At 45.0% G+C, this 17,804-nt stretch overlaps 1 protein-coding gene across 1 annotated transcript in view; it reads left to right on the top strand.

Moving 5' to 3' along the window:
* LOC145406627 (CAP-Gly domain-containing linker protein 3-like) overlaps positions 1–15,771 on the top strand; it is a 38,322-nt gene extending 22,551 nt beyond the window's left edge. Inside the window, exons 7-13 of the mRNA XM_080277703.1 lie at positions 95–317; positions 1,577–1,698; positions 2,239–2,427; positions 4,172–4,424; positions 7,757–8,137; positions 10,124–10,302; positions 15,551–15,771. Coding sequence (XP_080133829.1) covers positions 95–317; positions 1,577–1,698; positions 2,239–2,427; positions 4,172–4,424; positions 7,757–8,137; positions 10,124–10,302; positions 15,551–15,771 — 1,568 coding nt within the window. The remainder of the gene's footprint in view (positions 1–94; positions 318–1,576; positions 1,699–2,238; positions 2,428–4,171; positions 4,425–7,756; positions 8,138–10,123; positions 10,303–15,550) is intronic.
* Positions 15,772–17,804: the final 2,033 nt, after the last annotated feature.

The raw sequence follows: 17,804 nt of genomic DNA, 5'->3' as shown, positions 1-17,804 counted from the left end.
CACACACACACACACACACACACACACACACACACAAATACAGTATATATAACGATGACTTCCTGTACTTACACCCATCATTTCATCCCTGCAGAGTGCATCCCGACCCCAGATCAGTATGAGTTGGTACCAGACGTGCAGGATGTGATCGCCAATCTTCGGGGCCTGCTTTCCCCCTCCTCCCACGCCCGTGTCCACACCGCCCCCGCCCCCTCTGCTGCCTCTCAGGGGTCCTCGGGCAAGGCGGTACTGAAGGCTATGGGGCTTAAGCTGGGGGATCGTGTCTTGGTCAGTGGAGTCAAGACGGGCACGCTAAGGTGAAGAAATAACGTCTATCTATAATTCACTGGTTTTAACATTCTCAGGTTCCTTAGATAGATCATTGGATAAAATAGTTCAGTGCTGGCTAGACTACAACACTAGAAATATCCAGACCGTAAGAGGTAAACTGCATTGGATGAAAAAGACACACGCTAAGGTGAAGAAATAACGTGTACCTGTAATTCCCTAGTTTTAACATTCTCAGGTTCCTTAGATAGATCGTTGAATAAAATAGTTTATCGTTAAGCTGGACTACAACGCTAAAAATATCCAGACCATAAGAGGTAGACTGGATTGGATGAAAAAAAGGTGTTTCTGGATGATATACCAATGAACTCTTGTAAAATACCAATCAGGCACTTTGCAAGAACGTGAAAGGCATGGTGTTGATCCAGATATTATTGTTGTTTTCATATTATTAGTAATCTTAAAACAGTAGACTACAAGACAAAAGACTCTCCCATCTTTCTCCACTCCGATCTGTTGTTTGTTTGCCTGGGTTATCCCAGTAATTTTATGGCCTTTATCCCCGATGATTCTCTGCCTGTCTGTTGATCTCGTTGCATTTTTGAGCTGTGATCTGGTACATTTATTTTCCATCTGTTACTTGCTTTACAGAAGACGTACCCTGCCCATGCTCATTTCAGCGTTATTTTTATAGTAATTTAATCCATATGTTATTAAAATTGCCAAAGTTCCTCCTATTGAAAGAACAATATTATGCTTCACACAGACTTACTCTCACTGACGTGCAAATTAAATTGTTAGGATAAAATAGTGGGGGGAAAACAATTAGGTCAGGCCTTGGGAAAATCCGACTCTTTCTGTGTGTGTGTGTGTGTGTGTGTGTGTGTGTGTGTGTGTGTGTGTGTGTGTGTGTGTTGTCTTGTCTCATCATAACACGCGCCTACATACCAACACAGTGCGTCTCCACCCATCGTTATGCACTCACTCTCATTACAAACCTGACACTACATTAGACTTCACTCACCAGACACCTTATACCACATATATAACACCTCACACCACACAACTCACACCACACATCATGCACCTTACACCGCACATCAATACCACATCACGCACCACAAACCGAACACCTCACTACACACTACACACCAGGCATCACACACACACACACACACACACACACACACACACACACACACACACACACACACACACACACACACACACACACACACACACAAACCTAACTTAACTCGCCCCCACCTGACCCACGTGTCCCCTGCAGGTTCGTAGGCACTACAGAGTTCGCGACGGGTCTGTGGGCGGGTGTGGAACTGGAGACACCCACGGGACGCCACAACGGCACAGTCAAGGGCGTCATGTACTTCAGATGCGCCAAGAACTACGGTGAGGTCACGTTAGGTCAAGGTCAAGGTTACGTTAGGTCGGGTTATGTCAGGTTAGGGTAAGTTAGAGGAGATTGTGTTGGGCTGGATTAAGGTTAGGTGCAGTTGGGTGGCGATGAGTGAAGTCGAGTTGTGTTGGGCTAGGTTTGGTTAGGATAAGTTAGTGAAATTAGGTTAGGTTAGGTTAGGCTAGGATAGGATGGAATAAGCAAGATTAGGTTAGGATAGGACTGGTTGGGTAAGGGGTTAGGTAAAGTAATCCGTCCCACGCCCATAACTACGATAAAGAACCACCCAGCGCCAAAATTACTCAAAACGTTAAGCCAACATCAGTCCTGAGGTTCGTATGACCAAGATTTATTTATTTATTCATTTATTCATTCGTTTTCAGGAAGGACAATAGTCACAGGGAGATTCTGCACTGGTTACTTTCGCCTCAGTGTTAGGAAGGCGTAGTCCAGCCCTGCCCCCTACCTTTCTGATGTGGTGGTACAAATGAAGTAATACATGAACTAGAACTAACAGCATCTCCGTGTTTCAGGTATCTTCGTGCCCATGAACCGCCTGACGAAGATCCCTCACGTGGGTGTAGGTCGGCAGGGCAGGTCCAGCTCTGCGTCCCAGCGTCAGAGAGGGGCTGTGTGTTCCCGCCGCTCCCTCTCCCTGCCACCTGGACGCGTCAACCACGGCCGTGTTGATGTGTCCCGCGTTTCATCCAGGGTCGCTCAGGGTCAGACACATTCAGAGATTTTTTTGAGCTTGCTTATACCTGAGTGAATACGGTATATTACAGAGGATGTATAAGACTGTTTTTTTATACTAATGTGAAAATTAAACAGTTTGTAAGGTTGTGTATATGAGAATGGATATTAATTTGTGCATAATATGGCCTCACACAAACAAGACTGGATATTTTTTAAGTTTTAAGATCGCATGTCTGTACTCCCATCTTCACCCATAGCTACCCAGAACCTCACAGCCAAACTAGAGTGACTATTACTGTATTCCATACGACCAGTAATATAATTCCTGATGAATATTCGCTGCTATGGAGACTTAAGAAGCGTGCAGAGTAGCCAAGATCTTTTATGCCAACTTCCTCAGACTTTACACACACACACACACACACACACACACACACACACACACAGGTCAGGAGCCTTTTGAAATCAGGGAATATTTTGTTACAGTCAAGCAAACACGTCATACACATTGCAGGAGATACCACATCCAGCTGGCTCACTATACATCCAAACAATGATTCTGTTCTTACATGTTTCCCCCAAAAAAAGAAAATTCAGAGGGAGGCACATACAGATTCCAGACTTTTTAAAACATAGACCACAGACGGTAAAATGAGAAGGTCGAATCAAGCAACGTAGATTGAAGAAAGGACAGGAGAATAAGTGAATCACGAGTGTAGTAGATTAGAGAGTGGATCAAAGGCCAGGAAGATACTGATAAAGCGAGGGACGTAGAACACAGGCACGAGAGGAAGACAGCGAGGGTGGTGAAAAATTATCCTCAGAGTAATCAGCATCTGTAGATAGTTTAGTGTCTTTGTAGGGAACCGTTGCCTCAGAATGTATAATAAAGCCAAATATGTAAACAGGAGCTATATGATTTTCAGAGAGATCACTGTAGCCACCTGTGTGTCAACAAAAGCGGTCTGAATCAATAAGAAATCCATCAGAAAATACTTATTCATTCTTGATCCTTTCACTGGCTTTGTCGCACCTCGGTATTGCGTCCCTCTGGTGGCAAATGACTTGATTTATCTATAGGAAAACACCACAAGTTCGAGGGTGACTGAGAAAGGCTGACATCTGGCCTTTTGGAGAATGTTTCGTATTTTTGCAACGTCAGGCACTTGTATCACTGAGGTAAATACTTCCTAATATTCCCAAATAAACCCTCGATGCCGAGTAAAGAGGAGACACACAAATATTAGAGCGTTCTGATATTAACAAATCAATTAAGCTGTGTCTCTTTTTGAATCTGTATAAATACTTTAGGGAAACTTTATTCGTAGGTCACTTCTTAGATTCACTGCCAATTTAGATAAGGTCAGAGAATGTATATATTTCTCTTACAAGGAAATAGAATAAACTTTGTCCATAGGTTATTTATACGAGTAAATCTTGTACCCGTTTATCAGTTACTCTTTGACAAACCTTCCTGAGATGATAAAGGAAGTCTGAGTATTAAATGCAGTGATATGAAGCAGTATTAAAGGAAGTTACTTTATACAAGGAAGTAATATCGTAGGTAATAGTAAAAGAAGTTTATCTAGTCCAGTAGTGAAAATAACCTAATTCCCACGCCATTATTAGTGGGGAATAGAGTTTGAGTGATGATGATGATGATAATGATGATGATGATGATGATAACGATGATGATGATGGTGATAATGATGATGGTGATGATTGATGATGAAAGTGTAATAAACCTAACTGGTACTATCATTTTTGCAGACATCCGCGACACGACCCGCAAGATTGTGGTGGGGGACCGTGTATACGTGGACATGGGCGTGGGCAGCGGGTCGACGCGGGTGGTGACGGGCGTGGTGCGGTACACTGGAGCGGTACACTTCGCCTCGGGGTACTGGGTGGGTGTGGAGCTAGAGGTGTCGAGGGGTACAAATGACGGTACAGTTAATGGCACCAGGTACTTCACGGCACGCCCCCATCACGGCGTCTTTGCAGCACCGTCGAGAATCATCAAGTGAGAGGCAGAGGAAGAAAGGAAGGATGGGAGGGGAGAAAAGGAGAGAGAGATAGGAAGGATGGGATGGGAGAAGAGGTGGGAGGGAATGGGAGAGAGTGGATGGGAGGGGAGAAGAGGTGGGAGGAATGGGAGAGACTGGGGAAGGGAGGGAGTGGATGGGAGGGGAGAAGAGGTGGGAGGAATGGTAGAGACTGGGGAAGAGAGAGAGTGGATAGGAGAGGAAAAGGATAAGAGAGAGAGACTGAGAGAGAGGCGATGAGGAAAGGATGACGATGGGAGGTGGAGAAGAGTGTGTAAGGTAGCAAGGGAGAGAGAGGAAGAGACGGTGTGAGAGAGGGGGAGGGGAAGGAGAGAAGATGAGAATGACAATGGAGGGAGAGGTTCAGATGCCTCATTGTACTGGTAGATATAATACTTTCAGACGATTTTATTTATCCTAAGCAAGCCCTCTTTTGTTGATGTGACCAGTGGAGGCTTCATCTCTCCTCTGTATCATAAAATCGTGTAAAAGAATAAAAAAAATACAAGAATACAGTAGAGTGAAATATAGTAATGTCTTTGTAGTGAAATATTAGTGTGTTACATGTAGGGTGAAATCAGCGTTACGATTAACATTTCCCTTTCCAGACTCAGACACTAACTGAATATCAAGTATGGCTGTATTTATGCCTGAGGTACCGTAATTATTAAGTGTATTAGTGCGGCTTTATTTGCGATTATTACACTAATCAAGACGTGAAGGCCTAATCGTGAAAGCCACATCCTTCGGTCCTAACCTAGGCGTTCCTCGGCCCAAACTTTAGTAAAAGGAAAGTCACGTAAATTTAATAATAACCTAAACTGAGATGAACGAGGAGATATAAAGTGGTGCTTCCTTGGTACATACTTTCTATCTCCAGACGATTTTGACCAACTTTGCGTAGGTCTCGTGCAGTCAGGATGTAAATGAAAGCCATGTAGCTTCTCCAGTGTGAAAAGTCTCTCCAGATTCGAGTAAAATCGTGTGCATGTAGTGAAAATAAATGGAGTATCCGTCTTGAGGGTGTTGTGGGGTGTAGGTAAGTGTTCTGAGCCAGTCGTGCCCACAGACGCTCCCCAACCCCACGCCTGGCTAGGGGTCGATGAGCAATCTGGCTGACGTGTGCTATCAAGGAGAGTTAGGACGGGTAATGACTCCCCTCCGTCCAGCTACACCGCCTCTCCTCCCCATCTCCCCAACCTCCCCTCCCTTACCCTTTCCTCCTGTCCTCCCTCCTCTCCCCCTCCTCCCCTACCCCATTTCCCTTACTTCCCTTTTCCCTCTTCCCTCACCTTCCGTCGTCCACTTCCCCTACCTCCCTTCCCTCACCTCCTTTCCTCCCCTACCTCCATCACTTTGCCTCTTCCCTGCCTCCCGTGCATCCACATTCCCACCTTCCCTACCCCCTCCCTCACCTTCAATAATTCCCCCTACAACACCCCTACCTCCCCTACTTCTCTTACTTCCCCTTCCCTTCCTTCTTCTTGTCCCCTCCCCTCTCCCTTCCTCCCTCCTTCGATTCCCTCTTCGCCTCATCCTACCTCGCCGCCAACAGAAGATGGATTAGATTTTATGCCTAGTGACTGCGCAAGGGTCACTAAGGCAAAGTGTTTATATTTGCTGAGTCCAAGCCTTCCCCTAGAACACGAAGAGCATTACACGGTTTACAGACAGTGTATTGATGAGTTAACAGGGACTAGGGAAAAACTGATTGAGTCTAACAGTCACACCGGTTAAAGACGGAAACTCGGATTCTTTCAGTTGCGAGTTGGATGTGCTGACGAATATATCATGCACCGTCTTCTCCTCGCTCCCTCCCCCCTCCCGTGTCCCTCTAACACTTCTTGCTGCCTCTTCCTCCCCTCCCTCCCTCCCCTCCTCTTCTTCCACCACCTTGATTCCTCCCACTCCCCCTATCCTCTCTCCCGCCTTACATTTCCCTCCCCCTCTCCTTCCCTCCCCCAGTCCCATTCCTTCCTCCCCTCCTTTTCCTCCACCACCCTGATTCCTCCCCTTCCCCCTATCCTCTCTCTCGCCTTACATTTCCTTCACCCTCTCCTTCCCTCTCCTCCATCACCTTAATGCCTCCCCTTCTCCCAATCCTTTATCTCGCCCTGCATGTCACTCGTACCTTCCCCCTGCCTCGCCATCCACCCCTCCACCCCCTAAATGACCCAGTTCCTTATTTCCATTTTGGGGCCTTTAGGCAGCAAGAAAAACGCTCCCCGCCTGTTTTACGAGAAACATGCAAGAGGGAAGTGAAGTAAGAAAATAATAATGGAGATGACGGCAAGATTAGCAGTAACTCAAAGCGATACTGTAGTTTTGTGCAGAAGATGTGACGAGATGGAGGTGAATAATCAGGAGTAAGAGCAGTGGAAATGGGATTATTGAGGAATGTTTGTGGTACGCGTAGAGTGGACAAGATAAATACTGTAAGTGATTCACGGATGATGTGGAGTAAGGAAGCCTGTTTTTCATGTGTTCATCTCTGGGTATAGACTTGATAGCCCGTTCTTTGAGGCCATCCAGTCGTCCAACGAGCCACACACCTACACATGTCACCACTTCGGCAGTAATACTCATATAGTTCGTACTCAGTGCATGTTAGAATCATCTCATTTAGGGCTGTGTGATGCTGTTAGGGAGTGTGTCTTTATGTAATATTGGTTGGCCTTGAGGAACATAAAGCAAGTCTGTATTTGAACCCGTGTCCATTCATACAGCAGAGAGATAGTATGGTTATATGGAGAGAGAGGGTATACATGGCGTGGTGAAGAGGGGGCATATATGAATGTCAAGGTGCGATGTGGCGCGGTAGGCAAAGAATGTGGACGGATATAGTAGTGGAGTGTGTAAGAAAGCGAGACACGGAAGCTGACGAGGCAAGGGACCTGACGGGAATCCAGCTGGTTGGATGAATTATGTACCGAGGCGCATATGACAAGGGTCGCTCTTTTAACTCGATAATTGACGAACTGATTCTGGCAGGTGTATTGAAGGGAATTTATAAATAATTAATTAAATAGATAAATATGTGTATGTAATTTGGCCAGTGATGGGGCTTGAAAGATGCGAGAATGAATTTTTTATTTATCCTTTTCAGTAGGCATGCTGTTGATAGTTCTCTCGCTTTCGTACCTTCTCTTTTCTTGTTTCTGGATCCTACCTCACGCCATCCTTAAGTGGGAAAAAAGGTCATGATGATGATGATGGGATGCATGAGCTGTCTCAAGTTTGGTATGAGGTGCACCAGTTATTGAAGGTTAAACGACCCTGATGTAATGAGTGTTTACCTCCCTGTGCTTAGACTGAGTGAACATCCGAAGTGTGGTCCTGACTTGTCCCTGGGCCACGCCACACTCCGTCACAGCCGCTCCTCTCTGGGCTCCAACAACACCCTCAACACACACTACAGCGGTCCCCTCAGCCTGGGCCTACCTCCACCTCCCCTTACACTCGCCAGCCAGGGCCCCATGAGCCTCGGGTGGGACGGGGTGGGGGCAGGGGCAGGGACAGGGTTTGGCTCCAGCATGACCCTGGGTTCTGACGCCTGTGCATCGTGTACCGCCTCCACCCATCTGCTGGACGACTATACCCCGTGGTCGTTGAAGAAGACCCAGCCTGCCAAGACGGCCATATACCCAGCCAATACCTCCATGACCAGCCTCAACAGGTCTTTCTCAGCAAGGTCAGTCTCACAGTACCCATTGCCTCACTTATCTCCCCCACACCACTCTGATCTTGGGTTGTACTCCCGTAAAATTAGCAGGCAATCCAGCACCTTCTTCCCAGTGTCTTTTTGCATATATCACGTTACACTTCCATGTTATTTAATGCCGTCAGTGTCCCTACCAGAAAGCCATAAATGACACACAGGAGAACAGTAAGGTGCAGTATGCTTCATGAATGGCTGAGGAAGACGCGAAATAAATCCTCAAAAGCCAGCAATAAAACAGTCCCTCGTCAGGTTGGCACTCGGCAACTTGAAAATGATTACTAGATTATAAAACTGGATCAGGGTAAAGGGCAGTTTATCAGCAACAGCATTTTTCTTTATCATCATTATCCACGTCATAACTTTGTCCTCGTTTTCCATTATTCACGTGATTTTCGGAAGCAGAAGTCCAGTTGTCCTTCCTGCTTTTCTCTCCTTCGACTGGAATAGAGTGAGACACTGAATTCCGTAGCAGGCAACACAGGTGACTGCTCCGTGGCCAGGTAGAGTCATCAGTGTCAGTTGCTGTGGATTGACCAGAACACCACACTGGTTTTTAGAGAGACAGACAGGCAGACAGACACAGACAGAGAAGCAGGTGAGACAACAGGAGTTTTGTTGCCGATAACATATACTTTCGATGGATAGTTCCCTCCTTCCTCATGCTTACCCCCAGAGAGCGTGAACTGCATTTTATTCTACTACCAGACGATTTTTTCAGTATAGAGGTGCAACAGAGCAATGAAGGGGTTAATGTAGGCTGTATCTAACCCCTCCAGAATGATAAGTTAATCCTAAGCTTAATGAAATCGTCTGGAAAATGGCGGAAGAAAATACTGACATTACGGAGTACCTGGGTAATGTTTTCAGCTTTAAGTCTCAGTTTTATGTCCCTAAAATTAACCCCTTCAGTGACGTAGGAGCTGTTTCATACTTTCCAACACCAGTCGATTTTATTCAGTGCCAGAAAAATCCCTCACTGAAAGGATTGATGAAGACCGTATCAATCCACAACCTCTCCTAGGCTGAATAAAATCGTCTGGAGGTAACATGAATGAAGTACACAAATCGTCTTTGGATTAGAAGGTGTTTCAATAAGACATCACCAATTTTAATGATACTATGCAAGCTGTCTGTGGCTCAGTGATCGTAGGTGTGTGGTATTGATTGGCATAGCGTGGCCTTGAGTTGTGAGTAATGGTGTAACGAAGAAATCATGATAAGCCCAGCATTTTTGTGTGTGATAAAAGGCCGCCTATGCATTACTGGTACCACGTGTATTGGAGGTACCACGTGTTTTAGAGGTAGCACGTGCATTACAGGTGGCACGTGTTTTAGAGGTACGTTAGAGGTTCCACGTGTATCTGAGGTAGTATATGCATTACACGTGTTTGAGGTTACACATGCATTAAAGATAACACGTGTAGTGGAGGTAGTATATGCATTACAGGTGTTAGAGGTAGCACGTGTATTTGTGGCAGTACATGTATGTGGTAGGGTTAGTACGTGTATTTGAGGTAGTACACGTATTAAAGTTTAGCATATGTAATAGAGGTAGATGACCAGTCGAGCATTGTGTGTGTGTGTGTGTGTGTGTGTGTGTGTGTGTGTGTGCGTGTGTGTGTGTGTGTGTGTGTGTGTGTGTGTGCGACCTATAGTGTTAGAGGTACCATGTACAGTATGTTGTTATGGCTCCAGACTTATCAGGATGTGAAACCAGTTAACCGCAAACTGAAAATACCCTTCTCCTGTACTCCACTTTTCGGGGGATGGGGAGAGAGCTGAGGGACGTTTGTATAACCAGGCAGCAGACCCACCCACATATATCGGTGCCACCACGTGAAGGCCTCCCTCTCCAACACCACCATGTGTGTTGGAGCCAGCATATATGTGTAGCCTGTACGTTAGAGATAGTCTTTGTATTAGAGGTAACGGACTGAGTATTGTGTATTTGTGCAGGTACGTGACATCCCGGCTGCGTCAGGAGGAACTAGAGCGTGCGGCGGAGGAACGTCGGAAGGAGCTGACCTGGTGCGACCCGCCCATCGTGCAGGTCACGCCCAAGGCACAGAGGAAGAAGAGGGAGAACCAGCACTGGCTAGAGGTCGGCCATAATGTCTTCTACAAAAATGAAGTGGGTAAGTGATGGTCGGTCTCTGGAAGTGCTCATAGACTGCACTTCAAGACACCCTAAGTATGTTATGCCTCACTAAGCTGAATAAAGTTGTATACCGTCACCTGGAGCAGAATAAGAGTTGTCCCGACTGTAGGAGGGTTAGTGGTTCCAGTATTAACTAACAGGCTCTTACATTTACTCATCTGAATAAAATCATCTGGCATTATCTAGAATAAAGTTCTGAAGATACAACCACGAAAGAGTTAACCTACGGCCTCGAAGTCTTCAAGAAAAATTTAACTGGTAGTGCTGATCGATTTTTATATAAGTACAGGCATTCCCCAATATATGTGCGGTATATGTTAAAAAATCCTACAGCTTTATTACCGCAATTTGGGGGAAAACGATAATTCAGCAGTGGATTGTTGTCATGATCCCAGGCTTATCCGAACGTGAACACAGTGAGGTACAGTTGGAAGTTTTACTCTTTCTTCAGTCTTCCATCCTTCTTTCTGGGGATTAGGAGGGAATTGAGGGATGTTACTTGGCAGAGGAGACGGCCTGTTATACTGATGTCACTGCTTTATTAACTCCTATCGACTACACAAAGGTTGAGGCACTTGATAACTACGGCGTAATGATTTGAAAAAGTGGGTCCTGTGACTTTTACCTCTTTATAAAAGTGGAAAATTAACAAGCTTATTTTTCAGTAATTTACAATGGACTGAATAGCAAAAAAGTTTATAAAAAGGCAACATAAACCAAGGACTTCTTGTACTTGTCGGCTGTAGAAATTAACTAGCTTGTGTAATCGTGACTAGTATAACCACGATATATATCGTGAGTATAACCCTCCTCTTCCACTCCGCCGGGCGTTTTGTCGTTTGTTGCGGGAGCGGCCCAGTCAGTCCCCACTTCCACACTCACAGCACCAACACACGCGCCGTCCCCGCAACACAAAAGATGCCGCCAGAGGAGTTTCCATTGGGGCATTGTTTACGGTCTCTATATTTGATGCCGCCAGAGCTTTTTACTGAGTTTAGGTGTAGCTTTCCGTCCCCCAAGAATTCGAAGCGGTCTTTCTCCTAAGTCTTCCAGGTCGTGAAATTTGTAACTGTTCTTGCCTCCTCCAGACGATTTTACTCATTTTTGTCAACACCTCTCGTATTCAGGGGAAATAATGAAGGGTTTATGTGGCTCCTCCAGTCCAAAAGGTCTAATCGATTCTGAATAAACTCGTCTGGAGATAGCAAGAATAAGCCAGTAAACCGCGCCGTCTGATTCTGGGAAACTGATGATCGAGGACTGAGCCACGCCACATCCAAAAGTCTGTCTTGCACTGGCACTGCTAATAGCATTACGTCGTAAATCCCTAAAAGCCTGGCAGACTGAGAAGAGAATGACCGAGAACGAGGCAGGAGGATAAGTACAGGATGTGGCCCATATGGGATTTGGTACGGGGGAAGGATGCGTACGTACCTCACATAATGCTACTCAGGACAGAGCGACTGGTAACGCCTTGAATGAGTGGACCGAATAGCCTGACTCCTTGCCCACACGTTCCAGAGAGGGCAATGAAGGTTAAGCAGCATATGTGATGATGAACAGATTAGAAATAGAGAAAGAAGTGGCAGTAAATTGAATAGAAAGGCGTGGTGTGTATCGTGCCGCCACGCAGGACATACGGGTGTGTGTCAAACAGCAAATACATAGATACAGTAGATAGATAGACCCTTCTTGAGCCCTGCCTTCATAACATAAGACAGAAAACAAACTTTTACTCTCATAAATGGATGAAGACATTTTAAAGTATTATCATAGCTTTAAAAGAAATAGTGATTTATGATACCAGTAGAGTTCCACGAGAGATGTAATGATATACTATTCTCTACAGTCTTGCTCGTAGTGATTATGAAGGGAAAAATATCTTGTCTTCGTTATGTACAAAATGATAATGTTCAAACTTAACGTAAATTGGAACGAAAGATTTTTATTCATTGTTTTGGATAGACTTTTTTAAACCTCTGAAAGTTATGTTCGGCTAAGGTGCGGTTTTACATCTCCAGGCAGCCTTCACCGTACAGTTTTGGATTATTACGAAAATGTTTTGAAATTTAGTGCTACGGTGCCAAAAGTTTCAGTGTTGCGGAACAAGAGCCACAACAGGTCGTGACTAAAAACACCCGAACACCAACAGTTGTCGATACTGTTGTGGCTGCTGCCTTGCGTTTGCCTCACCTGTGGCACACCTGCTGTACAGTAAGGGAAAAATTTCACTCAGTTTTACGCCTTCTACTTCACACTTAACATCAGTCCGTCACTTTCCTCTAAGACCCATCACATCAACAAGAACTTTCTGTCGACAACGATACATACAAAGTCTCTCTTCGCTTTGTAATATTTGCCATCAGAGGAAAGTGAAAGGGTAAATACCAGGCGAGCTTTTGTTCCTGGCGGTACGTGATGATGTGCAAGGTTGGCTAACACCAGTATTTTTCCGGCCGAATACTAACTCTGCGAGAACCTTCAACATTTGCCGGTAATTATTTGACAGCTTACTAATTAACGTGCATAGTAGAACAGCCGCCCATGTTAAGTGTGTGGAAAGAGCCCCTTCAATACATATCTATCTTACTATCTAGCTATTTCCAGACGCCTTAATCCTGTAAAGGGGGGCCACAAACAAATCGCCTCCATATCACCCTGTCCTCTGCCATTTCATTGCCCTGCTCCCAGCTCACACCCCCCTTACTCATATACCTCTCCGCTCCATCCCTCCATCTCATCCTATCTGTCTATCCAGTTACTAAATATCCACAAATTATCCGCATATATATTATTTACAGCGTCCGTGTTTACTTAAAATTGATGAGGCATTAACAGGGACAGATATTCCTCATTATCTTACCCTAAAAGGAAGCTGGTTATGAATGGAACCTTAAGATATTGCTCAGGTGACTACTCTGGTACAGGTGATCTTTAAGTAATGCTAAGCCAGTCTCATATTACTTAAAGGTGTAGGGACCCGAGGCTAGATTCCATGACCCAGTACATTTAAGGGTAGGTGACCAGCCCACTGCCTTTGATCCCATTAAAGGAACGGAAAAAAAAATAAATAAAAAAGGAAAGAAAAGTCAGCTCTACAAGGCCCTCACTCAGACTGGGGCATTTTAATCACTAGACCAACAAGCGTTCGAACATGATCAAAACCACGTAAATATAATAATAATAATAATAATAATAATAATAATAATAATAATAATGTACTCTGACTACCTGTGCATCTCAATCAACTCTGAAGATAAAGTTTTTCAAGTAGACATAATTGGTGGATTCTTGATACGAGTAGTGGTGGTTATAGAAGGTCTTCATTGACGAATCTGTTACCATATAAGTTATCAAATTAAAAAAAAAATGCCCTGAGATAGTAAAAAAAAAATCATTAGGTCGTAACTGCCTCAGGAAATGAAGCTCCATTGCACTTCGTCCTTCGTGGGTGTGAGGCCTGTGAGTGGGTGTGGAGGGAGTGGGTGTGAAAACAGTGGGTGTGGGGGGAGTGGTTTTGGGAATAGTGTGTGTGTGTGTGTGTGTAGTGGGCATGGGGTAGTAGGTGTGAGGTGTGCCGCAGTCATGAGGTAAGTAGCTCCACAAATGCTTGTTGCCAAACCACACACACACACACACACACACACACACACACACACACACACACACACACACACACACACACACACACCTCACCACCATCACCTGTTATACCGTATGGACTTCTCGTTCCTCGTCTCGTGTTTCCCCAGCCCAGGTTTGATTGTCATGCCGGTCAGACTGGTGGACTCAGTGTGTTCCCCCTTTGCCAACTACTGCGGGTCAGATTTCAGAAGATTTGGGAGTTGCAAGAGATGTCTGATTGTAATACCTTCGTGTAGTTAATAGGCACAAATCCAAGCCCTCATCCTCGCCTCTCCATACTTGCCCGTCTAACATATTAACATCTCCAATCTGACGCCTTATTTCTCCACTTTATTTTTGCTCTCGGGAACACTTTAGTCAGCTTTAGAGAGTGATGGGAGGGGGATTTATTGATAGCCTTTATTTTTACTGATTTTATTAACTTTTTTATTACGGTTCTCTCATAACCTGAACATATACTCCTTTTACTCAAATTTGGCCTAACATTGTCTTCTCTCCATCATGAATACTGAGTTGTAAAAAGATATGAATACTTGTTATGATGCTAGTCACGAAGAAATGCAATGGAAAAGACGTTGAACGAACACTAGGTTATAATAGTCACGAAGAAATGCTGTTGAATGGATGTAGGGCCAACACTAGCTTTTGATGATAGTCACGAGGAAGTGCTGTGGAAAAGATGTAGAGCCAACACTAGGTTATGATGATAGTCACGAAGAAGTGCTATGGAAACGATGTAGAGCCAGCACTAGGTTATGATGATAGGAAGAAGTGCCGTGGAAAGGACGTAGGGCTAACACTGGCTTTTGATGACAGTCACGAAGAAGTGCTATGGAAAAGACGTATAACCACAGTATTGTCCTATTCTGCCTCTGAGCTACGTGAAGGGAGCCGTAAAAGGACAAAACTCTGGGCCAAGTTAAGGTAATAGGACTTTAGTATGGCGGCACCAAGCGTATACTAATTATTACTTATTTTGGTGCACTGGGGGGAGGGCAGTCAGATGGTGGGTGACAGAGCGACTTGGAGGCGTTTTGTCTGCGGCCACCCTTTGCAGGATTAGGGCGTCGGGCTATAGATAGATAGATAAGATTAAAACTGCGGGCAGGGAATGTGAAACGTGAGAGGGGCCCCGGTAATATGTGACGGTGTTTTTCGCGCCATTTTTGTGTCTTGCTGATTCGTTTGTGCAGTGAATCGTAATCTTGTGTCTATTTTTGGGAACAAGGCGACCAACTCCTAATACTTTTGTTTTGTTTTTACTTAGAGGGAGTGGTGGGTAAGAGAGACACATTTCCTTTCCCTTTCTCACAACTGCAGCTGCTTCCTAGTATGTCGTTTCTAACCTGGAGCACCTAGCAAAGACCTAAAGAACTTGTACCCGTCCTCCTCTCTCTCTCTCTCTCTCTCTCTCTCTCTCTCTCTCTCTCTCTCTCTCTCTCTTTGAAGAACAAGAAGAGTGAAACTTAGCCAAAGGTTGATTGTCAGCCTTAATGAACCTTGCACAGGCGATATACGTAATCATAATAATAAAAAGCCTTGTTTTCCTCTAACACCATCACTTCCTCTTCCCCCGGCAGGCGTGATCAAATACATCGGTCGCGTATCGTTCGAGAGCGGGGTGTGGCTGGGTGTGGAGCTGCGGGGCCGACGGGGAAAGCACGATGGCATGGTGAAGGGGCGCCGTTACTTCACTTGTCGCCCAGGCCACGGGATCATGGTCAGGCCCAGCAAGGTGTACGTGAGGGGCATCAACGGCGCCTCCCTGGTCAACCCACAGCACGAGGAGGGCGAGGAGTAGACAGGATGGGAGGGCTGGCGAAGAGTCCAAGTTCCATACAGTACTCTTTTCGCCGAACCCTTCAAGCCCCGGGGGTGTCGTTTTCATTCTATTCCTGACCCTCTCCAGACGATTTTATTCAGCTGAGGATGGACTTGTGAAGCTGGAGGGGTTAGATATAGCTCTAATAAAGTCCTTCAGCACGAGAAGCCTTGCCAAAGTTAATTAAAATCGTCTGACAGCAGCAAGAAGACATAAAAAGGTCACCTGAATATAGAGGGTTAAGAAATATCCCTAACACCTCTTCCTTTCAAGTATATTTCAAAATCTAGCACGTTCGTATGTTTTTTGTCATGTTTTTTGGTTCTATGCTGTTTAAGAAATCTTTGTTGATATAAAGACATAACGACAAACGGGAATATTAAGGCGCAATGTAGCCAGAGTTTTTTTATGCAGTTTGTTCTGGTCGCCTCAATATACACTGTAAACGCTGGCACTGTAAAGACCCATTTATTCTTAGCACTGTACGCCCTAAATGTAAGCTTCTAGCACACAGTTTGACGAGCGGAAATATTTGCACTAAATGAGGTGCCGAGAGCTGCTGAGAAACGAAGGGGTGAGTTCTGGGTCAAAACAGAGCAGACGAAAGACACTCCATGATCCTTAGAGGGGAATCCAGATGAATTAATAGCATTGCAGATACTAAGAAAAATTAGGGGGAAAATGTCACTCAGTAAGAAGTTTCCTATATTCACGAGAAGACACCTTATTCGTGGTGGCGACAGTCAACACAAGGCCCGAAATTAACGCATCCCTTTCTTTGGCGGGAAAAATGGGCCAGAATGATGATGATGTTAATGATGACGTTGAAGATGATGATGATGATGAGGAGGAACTAGTATTGTATATATGAGAAGAGGATAGGTGAAGACAGTGATCGTTTCCCCTTGCCACTTCGTCGCCAGCAGCAGCCTCGGTACCGGTGGAGGGCAATCCTGTGCACACCTCGCCTCACAGCAGAATAATTTATGATAATTTTCCCCTCGTAACTAAGATTATATTTTGCAGGAGAGACAAAGGACAGATAATGCAGAGTTTTCACATACTTCTAGCTCTTCTTGTAAAAAAAACAACACAGTCTTAGTAACGCGAGGAAAATGGTAAGGTCGCTTGTGACTGTTCGGCGTGGTTCCGTCTCTACCCCCGCACCTACACAGCAACTGCCACTTTCTGCTTTACTCCTGCTGCTCCACTGCCTGCTACGCTCCTGCTGCTTCCCTTTACCCTTTCACTGATAACGATTTCAACTGAGTAAAATCGTGAAATGTAGGTAAGAATCATGGTACGTATGTCCGTTTTTGACACAGGAGTACAAGTGAGAGCAAACTAACCTACCCAGTGGTCCCTTCGAAGGTGTTTGAGAAAAGACTGATTATGGTGTCAAATTCTAGGTCGTATTCTAAATGATTCTGGAGATTTCGTAACACTATCCTTTAATGATTTATTCTGCACATCACAGTTATCATACAGTTTGTAATTAATGTATTCTCTTTCCATATTAAAATTATACAAATATGTGAGAAAATGCTAGGATTTAGTATGCAAAATATATCACAGAGGAAGAGATGTTACGAATTCTTCCATGCTACCTAGAATATGGCCCTTGTACGTTTAAGACAAGGTTAGCAAGACAAGAAGTGAAAGGGTCTATATTCACGATGTTTGTAAATTCTGTTCCTACGTCAGATTCGCCACACTGGTCTCTCTCTGCCGGCCAGAAAGCACCCGCCATGTGTGGTATTGTAAATATATAATAAATCATGCCAGAAACACCAGCTGGCGTTATCTGGTATTAAATCTATATTGTGTTTTATTTTGCCTTATTGTGTGTGTGTGTGTGTGGACAGGAAACATATTAAGCCTTTCTCAGCGCAGGAACGTTATAGTAGCCGCAACGAGAAATGAACGCTGTGGTGGGGCAGCCTGGATGACCTGGGATTCCCCCACTGTAGCCATATCCACATGTCACCGACCATCGGCCACCGCTGCCGCCC

Source organism: Coenobita brevimanus, chromosome 71 (genome assembly GCF_032717465.1).
Source record: "Coenobita brevimanus isolate Jiangsu-jjx chromosome 71, ASM3271746v2, whole genome shotgun sequence".
In the NCBI taxonomy this organism is placed as follows: domain Eukaryota; kingdom Metazoa; phylum Arthropoda; class Malacostraca; order Decapoda; family Coenobitidae; genus Coenobita; species Coenobita brevimanus.
The sequence above is the reverse complement of the archived record's forward strand: the minus strand, read 5'-3'. Positions and strand labels throughout refer to the sequence as shown.